This window comes from Callorhinus ursinus, unplaced genomic scaffold, assembly GCF_003265705.2.
Source record: "Callorhinus ursinus isolate GAN/ISIS: 27379988/994484 unplaced genomic scaffold, GSC_fseal_2.0 scaffold2, whole genome shotgun sequence".
Classification (NCBI taxonomy): domain Eukaryota; kingdom Metazoa; phylum Chordata; class Mammalia; order Carnivora; family Otariidae; genus Callorhinus; species Callorhinus ursinus.
Genome location: NW_027397064.1, coordinates 57,226,664 through 57,249,822, shown reverse-complemented (window position 1 = coordinate 57,249,822; position 23,159 = coordinate 57,226,664). Strand labels below are relative to the sequence as shown.

The 23,159-nt window shown below is 40.1% G+C and overlaps 1 protein-coding gene, 1 long non-coding RNA gene and 1 pseudogene across 7 annotated transcripts in view; 1 reads left to right on the top strand and 2 right to left on the bottom strand.

Moving 5' to 3' along the window:
• MAP3K20 (mitogen-activated protein kinase kinase kinase 20) overlaps nt 1-23,159 on the top strand; it is a 176,724-nt gene that overhangs the window by 115,773 nt on the left and 37,792 nt on the right. For 5 of the 6 annotated variants that reach the window (XM_025850184.2, XM_025850186.2, XM_025850182.2 and 2 more), the window contains 2 exons: nt 5,680-5,786; nt 12,939-13,074. In XM_025850184.2, the coding sequence (XP_025705969.1) occupies nt 5,680-5,786; nt 12,939-13,074 (243 nt within the window). Of the gene's footprint in view, nt 1-5,679; nt 5,787-12,938; nt 13,075-16,808; nt 21,086-23,159 lie in introns of those variants that run through there. The other variant, XM_025850202.2, reaches the window with a different exon arrangement.
• LOC112807401 (uncharacterized) lies at nt 495-16,454 on the bottom strand. The gene is made up of 6 exons (XR_012375212.1): nt 13,371-16,454; nt 11,633-11,767; nt 10,012-10,138; nt 9,208-9,473; nt 3,985-4,096; nt 495-788 (listed from the first exon to the last, which is right to left on the bottom strand). It is a non-coding gene; the product is annotated as an uncharacterized lncRNA (long non-coding RNA).
• On the bottom strand, nt 997-1,226 carry LOC112807396 (large ribosomal subunit protein eL38 pseudogene; annotated as a pseudogene).

Below are 23,159 nucleotides of genomic sequence, written 5' to 3'. Positions count from 1 at the left end.
TAAAGCTGGATTGCTGTTCCTGTGAGCCCCAGATGGACTGTTAAGGCTTTCTGTTGCTATCTGCTTATCTTGATCCTTAGAAATTCATTACTGGCTCCTTCTTACAGCCCCTCTGGCACTCCTGATTCAACGGAAAGAATTGCATTCCTTTGTTTTTAATCTTTAATAAGAACTGTTGCACCTTTGTGTTCTAAAAATGGCCAGCATACAGTGCTTATTCTGTGCCAGGCACTACTCCAAGCACTAAATTTATGTACATTAGCTCATTTATTCCTCAGAATAGCTCTATGACATAAGTTATGTTATTCCACCCATTTTCCAGATGAAGAATCAAGGCATACAGAAGTTAAGTAATGCTCAAGGCCACGGCTAGTACATGGTGAGACTGGAGAATGAGCCCAAGCCGTCTGAACCAAAGACCAGGCCAGAGTAGCACTTCTGTTTTATTTTTCTTTTTTAGATTTTATTTATTTATTTGACAGAGACACAGCGAGAGAGAGAACACAAGCAGGGGGAGTGGGAGAGGGAGAAGCAGGCTGCCCGCAGAGCAGGGAGCCCAGTGAGGGGCTCGATCCTAGGACCCTGGGATCATGACCTGAGCCGAAGGCAGAGGCTTAACGACTGAGCCACCCAGGCGCCCCCAGAGTAGCACTTCTAGAGAAACTTGATAGATACTCCTTGTCCGGATTCATGATGTTTTGAAGCCATCACTACAGAGTTGGAGACATTCCAAAATGTAGACTTTCCTGTGGTTAGCACATTTGAGCATGAAGGCCCATTGCCTTTCCCTGCAAAGATCATTTTAAAAGACACATTTATACGGAATTATTTATGAATAAAATGATAGGCGAATCTTGGATTTACTTCAAAATAAAATGAAAGGAAATAGATGGTGGTGTAGATTAAACAAGATTGGCCACGATAATTTTTGAAGCCAAGTGATAAGTATATGGAGGTTCATTTTTTTTTTCCTAAGAATTTTTAAAACTTTCAGTTCAAATCAGTGGGCTGGGTTCACTTCAGCTCCTTCACTGCCAACCTGGGGGCAGGGACTGCTTCAGTTTCTCTGCCTTCTCCTTGTCCGTGATGACCAAGGTGTAAAGGTATCTGCTGCCCTGAGCTTTAAACTTCACATTATCCTTATTTTTCTTGATCTTGACGGATTTGGTGTCCTTTCGCCTGGCCGTGAGCACAAAGTCCTTGATTTCCTCGATTTTGCGAGGCATGGCTACGGTGGGGGGGGGGGTGGGCAGGGGAGCGCACCGCTGGCACCCAGTCGTGGGTTACGCCGGATTACCCCTCAGTGCCCCGTTTACCGCCTGAAACACTCACCTATATGGAGGTTAATTACACTGTTCTTTCTACATTTGTTTATGTTTGAAAATTTTCATAATAAAAAGTTAGAAAGTAAAAAAAGACCCTCACAGATTAAACACTGAAAGAGACAGACCCAAGAAAGGAACTATAATTTTATAGTTCAAATTTGTCCACTTTTTCATGGAACTACATCTTTCTCTAGTGGGGAGGATGCACGACAACCGGTGAGTTTGAGTACTCACCGCGCCGAATCACATGCGTGACGTAGCACGTGGTTCCGCCCCCCCCCCCCCCGCACGTGAGAACAGCTCAATGCCAAGTACAGTAGTTTGTACAGTAGTGCGGCCGATAGAGCAACCGGGCACGCGGATCTGTGAGGCCTGGGCCCCGTGTGCTCCCTGCTGGCTGGGCTGGCCCAGCCTATGTCTTGTCTCGGAGGAGTTTGTTGTGGGGGCTTCCCAGATTTGCACATTTCACCTTTGACCTGAAAACCAGCAGCCTTAATCTTTGCTTTCACTCCTGTTCATCAAACTACCTTCACCCTTTTTTTTTTTTTTAAAAAGGGGAGTCTTATATTTACTTAGTATTGTTTTTTATTAAAGAATTTAACATTTTTGGGCGCCTGGGTGGCTCAGTTGGTTGAGCGACTGCCTTCGGCTCAGGTCATGATCCTGGAGTCCCGGGATTGAGTCCCACATCGGGCTCCCTGCTCAGCGGGGAGTCTGCTTCTCCCTCTGACCCTCTTCCCTCTCGTGCTCTCTCTCTCTCTCTCTCTCTCTCTCAAATAAAATCTTTTAAAATAAAAAAAAATTTAACATTTTTAAATTGTTAGTGTTTTTATTTAGTATTACTGTTTTTATTAGTGTTCCATGACAAAGTTGCATAGTTATGGCATGGTCTGCCCTGCCTCTGTTTAGGTCCTATTATTTTATTTATTTTTTAAAGATTTTATTTATTTATTTGAGAGAGAGACAGCGAGAGCAGGAACACAAGCAGGGGGAGTGGGAGAAGGAGAAGCAGGCCTCCCACCGAGCAGGGAGCCGGATGTGGGGCTTGATCCCAGGACCCGGGGACCATGACCTGAGCCGAAGGCAGATGCTTAACGACTGAGCCACCCAGGCACCCCTAGGTCCTATTATTTTATTCTTTTAAAGTTTTTTTTTTTTTTTAAGATTTTATTTGACAGGATAGATAGCATAAGCAGGCAGAGTGGCAGGCAGAGGGAGAGGGAGAAGCAGGCTCTCCAACAAGCAGGGAGCTGGGCGGGGCTCGATCCCAGGACCCCAGGATCATGACCCGAGCGGAAGGCAGCCACTTAACTCACTGATCCACCCAGGCGCCCCTAAGTCCTATTATTTTAGTGTGTGATTTGCAGAATATGGGGTTTTTAAGCATTAAGAGGAATGCCTGCCCTTTGTAGCTAATCCAGCAGAAAATACACTCAGCTGTTTGCAGGCTTGCTCTAGAACATTTGTATTTTTAAAATGCTATGGTACTACCTTCTCCATACTCTTTCTACCAGTTCTGTGTCCATTGTGACATATATAGTCATTTTGGCAGTATTTTTCTGCTACTTAAATAAAAATTTCACCTGAAATTATTTACAGTGAATTAGATTATTGCAACTAGATTCTCTATAATTGCAGTTATATTTCAGTATGCAAAGCAGGTTTTGAATCTCTTAATCGGAAACTTTGTACTTCATTAAAATTCTAAGAGGATATACATTTATGGTGCATTAATTAAATAATAGTGTAAACACCTAACACAGGAAGGACATTAGGCCTGGTGTTGATGCTATGAAGCTGGCATGTCTTTAACATGCAGCAAGTTTATCCTTCTTTAGGACGAGCGGCATCTTGTGTTCTAGCCAGGTGAAGTATAAAGAAAGTTTAAGATTGATCTTTACTTCCTAAATTGAAGGCATTTTATTCTGATACAATTAGTACAGCCCCCCTGTATTTAAGTACACAGCCCACACTGCCAGCGCTCTCTGTGGCTGATCTCCAGTCAGGCCCTACACACCCTCCTTCCCTGGGCGTGCCGTCTTCTTCACTTTCCTCCCTGAGGACTTTGCGGCCCGCCTTCCCTGGCTGTTCTGTTTCCTCCAGCCCATACTGAGTCCTCCTTTTCCTAAACCACAGTCTGGGCTACTGCCTTACCCTGTGTGGTTGTGTTTTTTAAATCTCTCTTCCTACACAGATTTCAGTCTCTTTGAGGGAACAAAGCTGCTTTTAGCACCTCACACACGCGTAGTAAGTAGAGGCCCAGTGTGTTGGCCAGAGTAGCCGGACCAAGGCACATTTTAGTTCTCTGGCTGTTCAGTATGGAGCAGTTCAGGCACTCGTGGATGCCACTCCTGTGCGTACAGAGAGAGCTACCATTGGCTAAACACTTTTTTCCCCCTGGCCCTTATGCTTTAAAGACATAGATGAAAATACTCAGCTCACCTGTAGAAAAATGTTCTTTTGCAGCGAGGAGGGGGAAGGGAATACAAGAAAGCTGGTGTTGGGTAAATGTCAGGTCATGCCAGTGGCTTACAGCAGGTGCTCAAAGTGTTTTATCAAAGAGAAGAAGGAAGTAAAGGTGGGTACTGTTTCCAGTTCTAAAATGGCATTTCTAAATAGGAAAAAGAAGCCCTGAGTTTGATAGGAAGTAACATCTTACCCTCATGTGATAAAACACATTGAAGGGTTTCAGAGCCTTGCCCCTGATTCAGAAACTTGCTTCCTGTGTGATACTGGCCAATCCATACTTTTCTGAGATGGCTTTTTCTTACCTATAAAAAGAAGATAACAAATAATGTATATAGATGCTTAATAGATGGCCCTAGTTATAATTTTTTTAATGTGAACAAAACCTATATAATACTAAAAGGAACCTCCTGGACCAAATATTGTATTCTGCAACCTGTGTATTCACAAAATATCATTACCACAAAATTCGACATTGTTGTTGTTTTTAAAATGTTCACTTTGATAATTTCCATCTGAGAGTATATTCTACCTATAAAATTAAGGTTTTTCTAGGGATACTTGTCACCTAATTTCAAGAGTTTTACTTTATTTCAAGAATGATTAAATGTAGAGAAAATATTCTTTAAAAATTCATTAGCCTCTCCTGTTGCTTTTCCATGCCAAATGAAAATTCTATGTTTATTGTATAATTAATTCCTGTGCAAACAGCTCAAACATTTTTCCTTTCACACAGTGACACACAGTAGGAGGAATTAAATGGGAATAAAGTTAAAAGAAGACAAAATATTTTTCAAATTTCCTACTTGAGGCATTTACTTTTCTTATTAGAAGGCTTTAATGTGGATCAGATACTTACGCCCTCTACGTAAAACACACACAGGCACACATTCCCTTAAGAGTGCAATAAAGGCAGAACTCGGAATAAATATCCCAGTTTTATATTTATATTCCTGAGAAATGGAAAAATCGTCTCTCTTAATGTAGGAAGTACTCAAGTCCTGAGAGCAAGCCACCTCAACATTGTTCCTTCTTGTTTTGTGCTCCTAAATTAAAATGCATGTTTTAATTGCTGCAACTGTAATTTGCTCAGAAATGGTATAATTATGAGGCATGATGAAGAGAGAATGTGCATCATCCTTTTATTATCTTTCTTCCATTTTTGTTTTAACCTTTTGTCTCAGCCTTGGCTAGAGTCTAAAGAAACAGACAAGTACAGTTACCACTAGCTGAAGAAATGCACCTAACCGCTGCTTTTTCAATTTCTAGTAAACAGCACCTTCGAGTTTCCCAGCTCCAAACGGGTTATGATGTGGAATAAACATTGAGAACAATGAAAGTTAAGATGGCTTGAAAATTGGGGAATTTTTCTCTGAGCAAGTGGTTGAGGAAATTGTATTAGTTCTCATGGATTAACTAGGGTTTTCCCCAACATTTTATTATAAGAATTTGAAACCTACAGAAAAGGTGAAAGAATCTTAACAGTGAACACCGGTATACCTACCACCCAGATTCTACGGTTAACTTTTCCTAAACTTGCCTATATCCCATAGGCTTTTAAAGGACTTGCCTTTTCCCTTTTAGGAGTCCTTAATCAGACCCGAGAGAGAATTCGTACTTTCCTTACCTGGAGAAAAACTGTAATTATTCCAACCTTAGGCCACATGATAGAAAAATGACATCTGACTCTGTTCTTACAAATAATGTATTGAAAATAAGGAATATGGTCCCCTTCAACCTGAGCAGTCTGACAGTCGTAAAATAACTCAGGACGTTGCATGCCGTTTTATTTTGTTGTGGTGCGTCGAGCTTATTGCTGTGCTTGTGGATTTTCTCTTCAAGACTTGCTTTCCTAAGTCCCAACAAGTGATTATTTTCTCTTCCTCAGAAACGGCCATCTTTTAAGCAAATCATTTCAATTCTGGAGTCCATGTCAAACGACACTAACCTTCCCGACCAGTGTAACTCATTCCTGCACAACAAGGCAGAGTGGAGGTAAGTAAGCTTTGTACCGAGTCATGGCCTCTCGCTTTGAAAGACCGTGACCAGCTTCACTGAAGAAGAGAACCATTGAACTTGAGGACAGTCCTAACTTCTAAGCATAACTTAGCATTTTGTTTGTTGTTTATGTTAAATTTTTTTGGACATCTAATAAGTCCTCCCTTTCATATGTAAACAAAAAAGCAATCCTCTAAGCTTGTTGCCTTATCATATATCTAAGTATTTGGAAAGAATCTTCTGAGACAAAAGATGGTTACCAGACATTTCTCTGTACTACACGCTTTGTGTTAGGAAGCCTTGGCATCTGTCCAATGAGAGATAAAAATACTGTTTGCCTCGGGATTTGCAGAGTACTGTATCTGTTGATGGAAGGGGTAGGGAGACTATAAAAACACTTTTAAAAAGAAAACTTTTGATGTTATAAATCCTATTAAATTTTGTCAAGTGTAAAACAAACTTAGTAATGAGAGAATTGTATTGTGTGAGTGGAAGAAGCAAGCCTGGGATGAGACAGTTGAGCCGGGTCACGTGCTGCAGCAATATAAATAGCATGTTTGGGAGCTGACATTATTCGTCCCTGACTCAGCAGAGATTTAAGTAACTTATCTCCGCTTCTGAGAGGCGCGGTGGTAACGCGACGCCTTACGCCACCTGCTGATGCCCAGGGAATACTGCATGCACTCTGAAAACGATGGCATTGTTTACTCCTGTGATCAGACGTTTCCTTGGGCTGTCTGTTTGATTGTGTTTTACAATAACCTTATTTATTTTTATTCTTTTGAACTCTATCCAGGGCCAGTGAGTTAAATGGATTTTTATTTAGGGAAACAAAAGTCATACTGTCTGCTTGAGTGTAGGTATTACGGGTTTTGTTCTGGACTTAAATAATTAACAAAACATGTAATAATGTTCTTTCCTACAAGATCAGTGCAAATCTAATCAGATGACCCTGCTTTTAAATCCACGTAGGGGATTACCCTAGTACAAAGGCCAGCGCTTCACGAGACTCATGAGAGCCTTTGTGCTTTGACCTCAACAGTCTGACCTGAGGAGCATAGTTCTGTCTCATAATTTCTGGCTTCTGGTCCCTCAACAGATGCGTATTTCTTCCTCGTTCAGAGTCCTTGCAAATGCAGTTTCTTCTGTATAAAATTCATCCCTTTCAGTGGCGTACCACCCCTGACACCCACATCCAGCTTGGCTCCTGTTCATCATTCAGATAGCAACTGAAATAACATGTCTTTAGGGAAATGTTTCTGACCCTAGATAGATGAGGTTCTACTTTATGTGCCCTAAGAGCATCTCCTTCCTTCATAGCCACGACTGCTGTTGGAATGAATAAGCAATTCTCTGGTTTGTTGTTTCATCTGTGTCCCGCTGGTTGAGATGTAAATGGGTCAGATGATTTCTTTTGTTCATTACTATACCTGCAGCATCTAGAATGTGCCTTGAACATAGCAGTGGCTCAATAAATACTAGAGGAAGGAAACACCACGGTGGTAGTAATATTAAAAGACATTATGGTATTACACAAGGGAATATAAACATGTAAGCTAATTTGTTGACTATTACAAGTGTGCTTCTGACATTCATTCATTCAGATAGTCCCTGAATCTCTGCTGGGGCAAGGTGCTCTTGTACTGTGCTGTGGTGATGAGCAGAACAGCCCCAGTGCGCATGGACTGGAGTGTCTAATGTTAAACTACTAAATATAAATATACAAGTAACTTTTTATGACTATTTTGATAAGTATGATGACAGAGAAGTACTGGACATGTGAGACTATACAACCATGAAATCTAATCTAGTCTGACAAGGTAATAAAAGGATTTCCTGAGGAGATGCTGTTTGATCTGTTCTCCAAAAGATCAGTGGGATTTTAACATTACTATTGATACCCTTGAGATACAGTATCTCAGATACTATATATCAGAATATAGGGAGGGAGTTGATAAGTTTTCGATATAAAAATGTAAAAGCTCCATATGGCCAAAAGCAATACCCATCATGAACTTCCAAGACAAAGGCCATACGGTGATCCAGCCATTCTCCCCCCCTATGTAATAGCTCAGCAGGTCTAAGTTTTTGGTCTCAGGACTCCATTATACTCTAAAAAATTATTGAGGACTACAAAGAAAGAGATTTTGTTTCAGTGAGTTACATCTGTCAATATTTACCACACTCAAAATGAGAATGGAGAAAAAAATGTAAATATGTAGTTATTGATTCATTTAAGAAACAATAAATCCTGCCTCTACATTCAGCCTGTGGCTTTGCCACCTATCATGAAGCCTCTGGAAAAGTCCGTACACTCGTGAGAGAATGAGAGTAGAAAAGGCAAATCATGTCTTAATGTTATTCTGAAAACCAGTTTAACCTCTTGAATCGTTTGAAAACCTCTCATGGGTGCCCAGATCACACTTTGAAAACCACTGTAGTAGACAGAGTTACTGTCTTTAAAATATTTTAATTATAATCTCATTCTAAAGGACATGAAAGGCATTTCACAAAAGGAGAAATCAAATGGCCAATAAATATATGAAAAATAGTTAACCTCACTTACCAATCAGGTAACTATAAGGGAACATAATTCATTTACCAGATTGGCAAAGTTTTACATTATGAAAATATCCAGCATTATAAACTTTCTAGTATGTTGCTGGTGAAAAGACTACCTTTCAGACCCCTCCACCACTACCATTTTATCTCTAAGAAAATAAATGGAAAGGTTGTGCAAGAATGTATGGACACCTGCTTGTAAGCACAGTGTCATTTAGAATTGCAAACCAGAATGGCATAAAGTGCAATAAAGAGATTTTTGGGTTTTTGTGGTTTTTATGGTTTTAAAAACTGATGATATCTCCATATACAGAATAGATGGAGCCATGCATGATATAACAGATCTGACAGATGATTTAAAAATAGAGGTGCTAGGGTCCAGTATGACTGGAATGATTCTGGTTTTTTGTAAAATAGTCATTTATGTGTGTATGCTGTATGCACATAGAGAAAAGTATCAAAAGGTCAGTGTTACCATTGGATAATGAAATTATGAGAGAGTGATTTCTCTTTGGATATCTTTATGTCCTGCAAACCTAGATAGTTGAGTAGTACATTTTTTTAAATGCTTCACGATGAAAAGATGAGGAAAATAACATTGGTAATACATTAATGTGTTTTAGTAAAAAGCAAGCAGTTGCCTAGCTGGCTTCTTCCTTGGCTGTCCTTTAGGAGCTAATTAATCCTGAGGGCTGGTGAGAGAAAGGTTACCTATCTTTACCTGAACCACTAAAGCAGTCTGAGAAGTCGTAGAGCTGTTTTAACTGAACTTGGCAGCTGGTTAAAAACATAGGGGGTAGTAATGATAATGTTAATTAGAGTCAGTACACACAGCTCTCATTCATTATATTCTTACCAGACGCTTGTACTTTATCTGGATCATCTTGTTTTAATCCACATGGCCATCCTAACTTTTATCACAGATGTAAAATCTCAGGCCTGGACAGGTTGGGTCACCTGTCCCAGATCACACCGTGTAAGACAGAGCCAGTGCTAGAACCCACGCGGTCTGGTCCCACAGGCCTGCCGGGGCACACAGTCTATGCGGTGCTGTTCCTGGACCCCCATGGCCAGTGCCAAATCTTCCACTCATTAGCACGCAGAGTTCACTTGACTTCATTCCTTTGCGCAAAGAGAAATACTACAGAGCATGATTATTTTAGGTTATGATTAAGACAAAACAACTATCCCCGTCTATGCCACATACCAGAAAGAATTAAATGCTTTGTCAGATCATCTGGATATTTCTAAGAATAACACATTCAGACTGTTCCCCTTTGTCTGGTGTCTGAAACCACGTGACTAGGGTCAAAAGCATGTGTAGGAAATCTGGTATTTCTGGCAAATGCTTGTTTTCTGGTAGAGCTTCCTTACACATAGACCCAATGAAACATCCTGTTTGAGAGAATTAAATGATGAATCTTAAAATTGTTTTTAAAACTAGGTTATTAAAAACCACATAAACTATGTTTTTTTCCTTTGACCTATTAGATGATAGGAAAGAAATCTGTCAGGCATTTCCTTGTTCATCATATCTTTAGCTTGTCTCTCCTTTTATTGACTTATTAGCAATAATAGCAGTGAGTATTAAGAACAGGAAATGTGTCACCCTGTTGGTCATGTTTGCAATTTTCATTGCCCCATGTGACTGTCTCCAGACCTGTGCTAATCCGCACTGAGCAAGCTTTGTGGTGCTGGGATGGCATGTTCGGACCTGGGCCTCTTGGCAGAATACTTTGCTGGTTGTATTCCTCCTTGGTGATCAGAATACTCTCGCTGTGGCATGCCTTATTAAAAACAAAAAACAGATCAAAAAATGTAATCTTTGCAATTTGGATATTAGCACCAATCATTTAATATATAACATTACTACACATATTACCTATTTATCATGTATAATATGGCTGTTTTTACAGTTTGGCCTTAAAAAGAGAATTCCAGTTCACTCTGTTTTTGGCATATGGAGAATTGATACTAGGGGAAGTCAACCTTAGTTGGATTTGGGTTAAGGAAAAAAACCGTAATTTTCATCAACTAAAACACTTTGTTAAAACACTCATATTTATCGAACAGGAAGGTGATATAGGTACATCAACAGATGCTTCTGATGCAAAACAATGCATGGGCAACACAGGGAACAGCGAAGGGGGCAGCTGTCTGCGTTGCATCCAGCACTCCCTGCAGACCCGGGGCGCCGGCGGAGCAGAGCTGGAAGTGCTGAGCCTGAGGAGATGGATTGAGGAAGCACATTTTACTCAGTGTTTGGTTTTCTGTGTCCCATCTTTCAGCTTACTTAACTGTTGATCTGTTTTCCAGAAGGGCTCCAAATCACAGTCGGCTCCCAGAGCTGAAACCTGGCTTAAATTACGAGGGAACTTGAATGTGCTGGCCGTGTACCCTGACCAAACAGAGTCCGGGCATGCTCCGTCTCTCTGGCAGGGGTGCAGGTGGCGGGGCAGAAGCACCGAGCACACCGCAGCCCCAGGCCCCGGCCGTCTGCCACAGAGCGTGCCGGGCTCTGCTGCCTCCTTCCATCACCCGCTGACCCCCTTCGTTTCCCAGGGTGGCTGGTCCTTCCTTCCTTCATTACAAAAGTTTCACCTAAGGTTTTCCAGTGATTTTTACCCCCTCAGTCCTCCATTTGGAAAGTAAACACAAACTCATCTCTGAATGGGCACAATACTCTTGTCAGAAACACCCAGAAATACACGATCTGGATTTTATGACAGTCATGATTCTGAAAGATTGCTGACTTACTGCCTTTCTTTAGGGTATGTAGTGTGACTCTATCGTTCTATTATTTTCAAATGGCACCAGGAAAAGGGCTGGAGCGCTGACAGCAGATGCTTTTACACTCACTTGCTACCTCCCTGGCTCCGAGGTGTACCTTTCAGACAGCCAGGGAAGCAAAGTGCCGGGCCGAGATCCAGACCCCCCTCAGTAGCTGCTCCCTGTCTTGGATGCTGCCAGTTAATGCCCACAGCATTTTTGTTTTCATTTAGTTCTCATCCACAAGGGCACTGGAATAAGATGGCCATGTATTCTAATTTTCCCTGGAGCTAAAAAGGCAGATTTGGGTTACATACACCCATTAACTTAGGTCTGGGCCAGTACCTTCCATAGTCAGGGTCCCAGCCAGCCTCATGCCATGGGTACAGCAGGTCTGGCTCAGTGGCACCCGGAAGCAGCACGCAGTTAACCTCCAGCCATCAGCTGCTTCCAGGCCTTTAAGAAACCCAAGGGAAGCCACTTCCAGCTCTCAGAGTGTAACTGAGACTTACTGTGACAGCCTTGAAGGAAGAAGACAGCTTGTGTTGAGCGAAGTCAACAATTCACTTTCTACAAAGGACAGGCTCCTAGAACTGGACAATTTCCAAGGGGTGAGCTTGGTTGGCCTATTGAGACTAAGGAGGGAACTTCCAAAAAAAAAATGATTAGACTTCAAAAAGAATCTTAGAGTTCATCTGGCCCACACTTGCCTGATTATAAAAGTCACCTGGGTCTTTTATTAAATAATGGAAATTCCTAAGGCCCACCCCAGCCCTACTGAATCATGAGCCCTAAAGAAGGGTCCTGGGAATCCGTGTTTTATTGTATATTTGTTAACAAGCTGCCCAAGTAGTTATTAGGATCAAGCAAGGGGGGGACCCTGATGTAAGATGATCATCACCCCCTAGAGCTGAGGAAACTGGGTCAGTTAATCAGTTGACTGAGGCACCCAGCTAGGGAATAAGCGAACATGAGTTTACTGGCGATGTGGCGTGGATCACCTAACCTGAATATCATTTTCCCCATCTGTATGGGATTAGTATCTGTTTCTGGGGGCTGTTACAAGAGTAAGATGAGATACTGTGTAACAGTGCTTTCTAAACTGTAAAGGGCTACTTGAATGTCAGCATTCACTAAATAGCTAAACCAGGATGCAGCTCCATAGCTCAGGCTCTACCCCAGTGGGTCTTCAATGCTTCATTAAAGAAGTGATTTTAAAGAAGTATTTTGAACTTCTTTTCCTAAACTAGAAACTACCTGTTGATTTTGCAGGATATGACAGATTTTCTTCTTTGATAGTTTACTGTTTGGTTTAGAAGCACAAGTTTTCCCAACCTCACAGAGAAAAAGGATCAGATTTACGGTTACCAGAGGAGAGGTAGGGGGGGAGGGCATATAGGAGGAAGGTGGTCAAAAGGCATAAACTTCTAGGTACAAGATACACAAGTCCAAGAAATGTAACGTATAGCATGGTGACTATAGTCTAACGTATTATATATGTGAAAGTTGTTTAGAGAGTCAGTCTTAGAATTCTCATCACAAGAAAAATTTTTTTTCTTTTTTTGCTTTCTCTGTATGAGATGATAGATGCTAACGAAATTTATAGTGGTCATCATCTCACAGTGTGCGTAACTCAAATTAGTACGCTGTACACCTTAAACTTCCGCAGTGATGTAGGTCCATCATATCTCAATAAAACTGGTGAAAAATAAAAGCGCAGATGTTAGCCTTTTACACTGCTTAAGCATTCCGATGAACCACTAAGCATTTACTAATTCTTGAGCAACGCTAAGACTTAAACCAGTCATCCCTGTGCAGGTGCGAAATCGAGGCAACTCTTGAGAGGCTGAAGAAACTCGAACGGGACCTCAGCTGTAAAGAGCAGGAACTCAAAGAAAGGGAAAGACGTCTGAAGATGTGGGAGCAAAAGCTGACGGAGCAGTCCAACACCCCGGTGAGTGCTCCCACCAGGGTGGCTCAGCCCCCCACTTAGAAGATGTAGCCGAGCGGGGCAGCATGGCAGCCCTCCCCTCCCCCTACATTGCCACCACCTCACTTGCTGCCTTCTGCCTGCATGGGAAAGGGGCTGCGTTGACACTCAAGTAACACGCAGATCTAATTTCAATTAACAAAATGCCAGAAATTTAAAAGAAAAGCTTAGCCTATTTCTGGCTCTTTCTCTAAGAACTGTTATTATCAGTGTGTTTGTATATTAGAATTACAAAAATAAAATGCAGTGTATTTTCATACCATCTGTTAGATCCCCAGAACATGTGCCTAAAGGCTGATTAACTCCATGGAGCCCATCAGTAATTAATAAGCGTAACGCCGCGGCAGCTAGCTAGAGTCTTGATGTGACAGAACTTAACCAAGTTTTCCTCCTAAAAGAAAGCAAACTTAGTGACATATAAATGACAAGCATTAATATTCCTCACTCGATTTAGTGTTATAATCATTGCAGCAAGAGATTGGAAAAAGACTTCCCTTGGGACAAGCCTCCAGTATTTACTACACTTAGGAAATACCTTGGTTTTCTTCCAAGTCTTCTGTTTGAGGAAAATAAAAATTCTTTTTAAGGATTTCACTAGTTACATATTTAGCTTGCGCCTATATCTTGCCATGATATACTAAAGTCTAATCAAATTTTAGGATTCTTCCCTATTTTGAATGATTTATCATTTCAGGAATTCAGTTTATCATTGGCTTTTCCAGGGTTCTTAATGGGTAATGTTTGTCCACTTTAAAATCACAAGTAATGGTAAAATTAGAGGTAATCTTGTTATGTATCTTAAATTCATTTTTGATAGTTGCTGTGGCAGTTATATCCAAAAAATACTTAAATGCCCTTCACTTTACTGTAATCTTCAAAAAGCTTTCCTATTTTTAAAAGCCTTAATCTTCATCAAGCAGCCAGTGCCCAGTTGCAAAGTATTTTTCCAGTGTCTAAAGAATAAAAGAGTTTGCCTCCTTTTCCAATTCATGTGGAGAAGCAACCTGATATCCAGAAAAGGGAAATATAGTGAAGTTAAATGTTTATTATCAGATTTAACTTTTTCCGAAATGACTTTGGCTGTGCAGGGATTTCCAAAGTAAGAACTGAATTGCTATACGTAAGACTTCCGTGGGACATTAAAAGGTGCCACATTTTATAAGTTCAGTGAATTTAACTTGCCTCTCAAGAAGGAAGTCGAGGGAAGTCTCCTGTTCTGGTTAAATTGGTACCAACCAGCAGACTCAGAAGCATTACCCTAAGGGTCTGCAAGGAGCACTGCTTCTCCCAGAGCTGAGGAGAGGCAGAAATATGGCTGTCTTCTGAAGGCTGAGAGGTGTTTTTTGTTTTGTTTTTTTTAAGTACATTGAAATCTTAAGCTATAAAGCACTGCATGGCTTGACTCCTTCTAAATGTAGCACTGTAAGAAAAAACTTTAAACTACCTGTTACAGTATGCCTTAGAATCTTTCTTTGGTTTATTGGCATTAGTTTTGCTAAGAAATCCTGGGCTGCCTTGCACACATTATTGCTATTAGTAACATTGTTGTGTAATAAATAATGAAACCGTAGGAGTGCTCAGTAGGTTATATGCTTGTGTTTTAACTCCAGAAAACTTTCTGTAAAGGGCCTGCTCTGAAGGCTACCATCTAACAATGGACAGCATGAAGCATGGTCTCAGAGATTTTCTTTTCTTTCTTTCTTTTTTTTTTTTTTTTACCTATGAGGGCTAAGTTTTCTTTCTTACAGTACTTGCTTTTAATGTCTCTTCTGCTTAGAGCTGGTATTTCTGAAGGAAAGAAAGTTTGTGCTCAGGTATTTTCTAAGTAGGTATTTTCTTTTATCCTTACATCAGTTTCTAGTTGACTTTAAATGAGGTTTCTGAGAGAAAGATAAAATAAACCTTTGTAAAAGGAAGTAGCTGGAGGCTTAGGCTTTCCATTTGTGTGTAGCCTCATCTTAATTATAAAAGTTTAACATTTATGTAACTTCATAAAAGATGGAATTATTGGATTTATTTCTAGGAAGGATACTATTATCTTTCCTGAAATTAAAACATTAGCTGAAGGTATCTGGGAAGATGAATTCTCCATACATAAATATGGTCAATGTTTATTTTTCTATTATTGTTGTAGCTTTATGTAAAAATTTTCTTTTCAAAATAAAAACTTATTTGAGAGACATCTGTTGAGAACTTAACATAATGTGAGGAAGGACCCATGAAATAATGAAATAAATCAGCAACAAAGCGCTCCCTAAGAGAATCTAACATTTGAAAACAAATCTGAAAAGCTGGGAAGTTTGACTGCAAGGGAAGTAATATCCTGTTTCCAATGTTAAAGGAGCTAAAGCAATTTTTTTTCTTCCATATAACTGGTACTTTTTAGCTGAAGCTTCTGAAGTTGTTATTGAGCTAACAACTCTGGAGATCTTTTCCTAATAGAGTAAGATAGTTTTTAAAAAACTTGTGACTCCGGGGGTGCCTTGTTGGCTCAGTTGGAGGAACATGCGACGCTTGATCTCTTGGCGTCATGAGTTCAAGCCCCACATAGGTTGTAGAGATTACTTGAAAAAAAAACAAAAAACAAAACAAACGAACAAAAAACTTAAAACAAACCCCAAAACTCCAATTTAAAAATTAGGAAATCGGCCTTAAAATGTATCTTTACACCCAGGATGTAAAGGTCATTCCATATGTTACTTGTATATTGTTTATCATAAATTTACCAATATTTAAGCAATACCAAAAATATAAGCCTGTTTGCTTATTCCTCAAAAGAAGAAGCAGGAACACTTTTTAGATCCTGACAATTCTACCTCTGAAATGAATATGATCAGTACTTATGGGAATAGGTTAGCTGTTCAAAATAATTACATAAGGTAGAAAATAGATGTCAGTATCCACGGTGAGAGGGGGAATTCCTAGTAAACAAATTTTGCTAAAAGAAGGACACTTAGAGAATAGAGCACAAGGTAACAGTCTAAATTAATACTAATTTCCTCTCCTCCCAGTTGTCATCTGTATTTACATACTTGTTTATAACCTAAGTATTAGAGACAGATGTAGAGTTTGTTTACATGTGAATTATGTCATAAGTTGAATAACTAATATTACATCTGGCTGTAATAAATAATAAATGGAAACCAGTGAATTCTAGACTCATTTTTAGTTTAGCGTCAAATAGTAACCTAGAGGAAAAGGAGATTAATGGCCCAGATTTCCGTAGAAGGGTATTTACTGCTGAACTGTTTTCACGCTTCCTCTAAGCTTTATTCTTTGGTACAACATTTCTTGATTTTTTACTTGAGATTTAATCTCGACTTAATTTCTTTTTTAATTTAATAGTTAGCTAAATGTTTCTGTGAAAGTGAAATTGGGAAAAATTAAGTGCAATCCTCAAAACTATTTTAAGTGAAATGAGGGCTTAAAACTTGCAACTTCCTTCCCATTTGAAATTTGGCCTGCCATGATGCTTTGCAAACTTTTGGTTGTGATTTACTCTGTCATTTATAAATTATGGCAAATATGCTGGAGCCAAACCTGCCATTAAATAAATTCTCACATAATTCCCTACATTCATTTGTTTCACTAATCATTTACCTTCGGTGCAGCACCCACTAATTTTGTGGTATCTGTTTCCTTATTTAAATTGGTCCTAATTTCTCTTTTTACTTCTGTCCTTTCTTTCCTCATGATAGCTTCTCTTGCCTCTTGCTGCAAGAATGTCTGAGGAGTCTTACTTTGAATCTAAGACAGAGGAGTCAAACAGTGCAGAGATGTCATGTCAGATCACAGCAGCAAGTAACGGGGAGGGCCATGGCATGAACCAGAGTCTGCAGGCCATGATGCTGATGGGCTTTGGGGATATCTTCTCAATGAACAAAGCAGGAGCTGTGCTGCATTCTGGGATGCAGATAAACATGCAAGCCAAGCAGAATTCTTCCAAAACCACATCTAAGAGAAGGGGGAAGAAGGTCAACATGGCCCTGGGGTTCAGTGATTTTGACTTGTCAGAAGGTGACGATGATGATGATGATGACGGTGCTGAGGAGGATAATGACATGGATAATAATAGTGAATGAAACCAGAAAGCAAAGTAATAAAAATTGAAAATGTTTGGAAAAATGAAAGAAACTTGCTCTCTCAGTCTGTACAAAAACCAGTAAGGAAGTAGAAAACTAAGCACTGAGTTTGTAGGCCAATCACATTTCTATGACAGTCATTTCTTGAATGATTTTACTTTTTTTTTTCTGCTTACAGAAAAATGGGGGGCGGGGGGAATTAAGCCAGAAAGGTATATTTAATGAGTCAGCAGATGTGGTGCCTGATTATAGAAATTTGTGATTCTATTACAATATAGTAGTTTTAACTAATTACATTCTGGCTTTTTTTTTTTTTTTAAACAAATACTTTAACGTTTGTATTTGATTTGATTTCATTTATTTAATTGCTCAAGAAGACTTACATTTTGAAAAAGCACTCTTACCTCCTCTAATTCTTCTTTGACACTGATTTTCCTGTAACACGCTACATTTTTTTTCTTATGGTAATACACTGCTCTGTCAGAAATAATTGACAGTGACTACAAAATCTAACAATAAAAAAATTGAGATGAAAGAAGGCTATAACAAATGCTTCTTCCGAAATACCGAAATGCCAAGAATTTTCGATCCTTAATGGCACAACTACTCACAATAAAACCTGAGAGATGTTCTCAATAGTACATTGAGAGAAGAAATGCTCTAATTTGAAACCAACAGCAGATGTTGTAGGCTTTCATACCAGTGCTAGTCCTGGAAGCTTCCGAACAACACACTCATCTAAGGCTTAGTTTATAAAAGGAGAGAGAGATGGTCTTAAAGGGCTACGTGCAGGCTGATACCAAGTGCTGACACAGACCCGCTAGGCACCCCCAGTGTGGCGTGCACGTGTTTGTTTTCCAGAGGGGCAGGAGCATTCTGGGTTCTAGATATATGTGTAAAGGTTTTAAAGAGGGAACTAAAAGATTATGAAAGGAATAGCACAGATAAGTTAAACTTACTGAGACAGAAGTACCAGATGAAGGGTCCTTTTTAGATCAAATCCAGCCTTCCAGAGTTTTTTTTTTTTTCTTTTAACCCTGACTCAGCCATGCCAGTGTTAAACGGAAGTAAATGTAGGTGTTGCTCCAACAACCTAGTTCACCAGAGAAATATTCTCAGAATGTTATATTTGTCAAAGCTTGTTTAAACTGTAAAACACTGATAAAAAAAAACTACAAAACATTTGTAGTCATATATATGTACGCATACACACACACACACACAACACGTACACGCATGCGCACACACACACACACACACACACACACACACACACAGAAAGGCAAAGGCACAAAAACTTTTTTTCACCCTGTATTGGAAAGAAGTGCCATTCATTTGATGATTAAACTAAAATACTTCTGGTGGTTCTTTTTATGGGAAATTTAAGAAAGGATATCATCATAGATATTATCTAATACTATTTCCAACTATATTCAATCATAAAAAGCCTCTTGAAATTTGAAACATGACATGCTTCTAATCCCTATTAACAGCTGAAAAATATCACAAAATGATCAGTACGCTGTGCCAGCTTTATTTGGAGAAAAATAACTATTAAAATGTTCTGGGTGTGAAATGTAGAACAGTCTATATACCACAGTGAGATAAAGAGAAGAATCCGGAGTCAAATTAGGATTCAGAACTGCTGTGTAATCTGTTAAAAATGACTTAACCTCTGTGTGTGTGCCTGCTCATTTTTGACATGGGAATAAGAACAGGACCCACTTGAAAGGACTGTTGTAAGCATGAAATGAAATAATACATGTAAAGCGTTTAACACAGTACCAGGCCCATGGTAAGTGGTCAGTTAATTTTAGCCAGTGAAAAGATACTAAAAAAATAAATAGTTACAGTAACCTGGAAAACTAAACTGTCAATTTCAAGTCATGTTTGTTGAGTAGTAGGAGATGGAAGCTAAAGTGAATAGCTTTCAGGATAGATATAAGAGAACATTCTTAGAATATAAACTATATAAACAAATTTAATCCGTTGCTCTTTGAAGCCTATGTACCTGAGGCGTTTGCAGGCCCTGCCTCCATGCACAGACTAAGTAAAAACAGAAGGAACAGGTAGACCTTTTCCCTAGAAGATGGGTTCCCTAGTAGCCAATGGGGTACACCTTCTGTCCATGCAAACATACACAGATACGTGCTCACCGCAAGCTAGTCCTGGCGGCACCCAGGCACGGACACATACAGGCATCCTGTCTGTCTGTGCTCAGCAGAGATGTGCTCCCTCCCTCAGGCTGAGCCCCTCAAGGAGAACATCTGGGAGTGCAGCAGAGAGATGGTTTTCAACTCTTGACTTTGCGGCATGTCCAGGTCACTGTGGTCTAGCACCCTGAAGGAGAGAGCCAAAGAGGAAGCAGTTTAAAAGCCTCTTGCACGTCTTTCTGGGTAAAGATAGTTATTCGTTCCACAGATATTCATTGAGCCCTCTCTCTGTGGCAGGTACTGTTCTAGGGACCAGCTAGAGGGGAATCCATGGAGCATCCATGCCAGCGAGCAGAGAGCCTGACAATCAACAAAACAAATGCTTTATGTTATGTAAACGTGTGACAGGTGCACGCTGAGAGGGGGAGCCGAGGAAAGAGGATCACACACAACACACGCGGGGGGGGGGGGTGGAGTTTACACCGGGCAGGGAAGGCCCCCCTGACAGGGGACTTCTGGGCTGATGTTGGGATCTGTGCACGTTACCTAAGAAAGTAAACCCTGTCTCTCATATAAGAATCATCAGCAAAATTAGAACATAGGAACAGAATGAAACTGACATTTTTCTTCATTTACATATAAACCTATTGTAATTACACATAAAATTTTGGTGCATTAATAAAAGGAGCCAATTAGGGCCAAACGTAAAAGGTAATAGGACTCTCTCTTCTCAGACCAAGGTTTACCATTAATTAGGTAAGATCTCCCCGATCTCAAGTGCTGCCATTTTCCTCACCAGTATTCCAGAGATGGTTGTAGCTCAATACTCTACCGTGAAGAACCTCAGGGATTTAGGATACAGCAGAATTGAAAGCTTCCATGATAGATGTGAAATTGTTTTCCACCTGGCATTGTATTCTAATTGCCACACAGCATTATTTTACTCTGTTCCAAATCAGTGTCTTTCTACGGTTTCGAATATCCCTAAAAATCTGAATCATATAGACAGAATTTTAAAGGGTTCTCACTCCCGTGAAGATTATGTAGAAGACTTTTAGACTCTATTAGTTTTATTACTTTTTTTTTAAGATTTTATTTATTTATTTGAGAGAGAGAGAGAATGAGAGATAGCGAGCACGAGAGGGAAGAGGGTCAGAGGGAGAAGCAGACTCCCCGCCGAGCAGGGAGCCCGATGCGGGACTCGATCCCAGGACTCCAGGATCATGACCTGAGCTGAAGGCAGTCGCTTAACCGACTGAGCCACCCAGGCGCCCTAGTTTTATTACTTTTTAAAAGAACTGTTTATTACATAGAATTTCTGAAGATGATGTTAATTGTGCAGCTTCTAATTCACTTTTCAGACCAGTATTTGAAATGGCAAATTATTATTATCTTTTAAACATTTCATCTATTTATTTGTAAGACAGAGGGAGAGCACAGCAAGGGGAGCAGCAGAGAGAGAGAGGGAGAAGCAGACTCCCCGCTGAGCAGGGAGCCCGATGTGGGGCTCGATCCCAGGACCCTGGGATCGTGACCTGAGCCGAAGGCAGACGCTTAACCATCTGAGCCACCCAGGCGCCCCTGAAATGGCAAATTATTGATGTTGGATGTATTTCCAGTTACTTGACTTACAAGAATGTACATTTATAAAGAGAGTAATTAAACACTAAGAAATTTAAAGATTCAAAATGATAAACTCTGTAGTAATAATTGTCAGAGCCATACAACTGAAAATGTAACTACTCTTTTTCATCTTTTTTTCTGTATTCAGAAAGTCGATCATACAGATCTTACACTTTCATCTGGGGCCCCTAATGGTGTTTGCGAGTGCTGGGGCAGAGTTTGGGTTGTCACAGGGACTGGGGGTGGTGTGGAGTGCCCAGCGCTAGGGGCAGCCCCACCCAGTAAAGAACTCCATCCACAATACCAACAGCATTGTCCCTCCCCCCACTGAGAAACTTGCAAAACCTGGCAGTTTGAGTTCTACATCTCATTTCCCACCTAAACAAACTTGCTCAAGTCAAAAGATGCAGTTTCAAAATGACAACTACTATACAATATGAATTTTATAGGTTGGTGACATTTATCTTAAATCCCCACTTGTGGAAAAATGGGTTCTTTCCCCTGAAAAATTCTGGTGGAAACTTTATAAAATAGCAAAATGGATTTGGGGGAGGGGGTCACTCTCCTATGACACTAATTCCAAAATAAAAAAGAAACCCATCACCGAGGGAGGTTAATTTAAAAGGACTTTCTGTTGAAGTAAAGTCATATTTTAATATTCTACATTTCATAACCAAGGGGAAGTGGTTGAAGGCACAGAGCACACTTGTTTTGGATGGTCTGGAAATGTTGAGGGCCGGCGTGCAGCCAGTGATTTTTAACATGCAGCACATTTGTTAGACTTAAGCAACAGCTGAGGTATTCAGAATGGATCCCCATTAAAATCAAGGAATCAGAGGTAAGATGTGGGAGAGAGCCAGAAGGACTTCTCATAGCACTGTGATGTGTACATAACTTTACTTTTCAGCGTGCTGAGCATTTCATAGAAGATCATTTTAAAAGCTACTCTGAGTTAAATATTGATACCCTTTTCGGTTTTTGGTAACACTAGACTCGCTGTGGTCCTGTTAGAACAGGCAGTGTCTCACCACACCACGTTTATGATAGAGCATCATTTTTCTATAATCAGGCACCTTTTGCTGCTTTGGAGTCAGACTGCTTTCCTGTTCTGACTTTAAGCATTGCCAGAGAGAAGAATCTGTTCTGTTCTTTGGGTTGTGGCATAGCCTGCAAGCGGTAGCATTTCTGTGATGGAAAAGGAGTGTGTACCAGGGAACCTGAAGGGCTAGCGACGTTGCCTCGGGCTGCAACTGAGTTGCATTCTGTGGCCTGTGAGGAGCTTTCAGGCATGTGATTACTGACTTTACAACTAGCATTTTCAGCACCTACATTAATTATTTTATATAATGTGCAGACTAGCTTATCTTTTAATGTGAGATACAATACACTGCACATACTGCTTTTGCACTGTTTTAAAGAATTCTGTACTAAATAATAGGAAATATTTATATTCTTTGAGTGTGCGCTTTGAATAGAGGATGGCATTATCACTTTATTTTTTTAACAAAACCTTTTCCTCAACTATTCTATTACAGTGTTATTCTGAGCAAATACTATGCCATATATCTTGTATAATGTTTTATGGAAGATTACATTTCACTTGTGTGTGGTAAGACTACTCATTATCGATTTCGTAGTTGGAATTTGATATTCCAGCACAGAGTCCACAATGTATTCAGAAATCCAAGTTGGTGTCATACATTTCATTTTGATGTGAACTTTTCTTTGCTTTCCTTTGTTTTAAGACTCCATTTTGCAATAAACGTTTTGACAGTAAATCCCTTTGTAATGTGTTGCTGTGTATATTAGATCTTTGTTAGATTGGATTCTCAACATCCTTGGAAGGAATCACTGTCACACGCCTCCACATGAATGTGAGCTTTTCTCTCCCAACATCAGTTGGGTATAAATAACGAATTTGCAAAGTGATGGGACAGTCACAAGTTGACTTTTGTTTTTAATCCCCAAAGAACGAAAGGCTTAGAGCTCTCACCCTACAGCAGATACACTGACATGCTAAGAAGGTACAGAAAGCACAAAGGAAATGGTAAACCACGATGTGGTTGGAGATCATTAACTCTTACCTCCGTCTTGCCAAATTCAAACCGTCTTGAAGCAGTGCCTGGCTCCAGCCTCCCTCTCACTGATCTCTGCAAGCCTGGAGCAAGAATTCTGCCGGAGGCATTAGCAA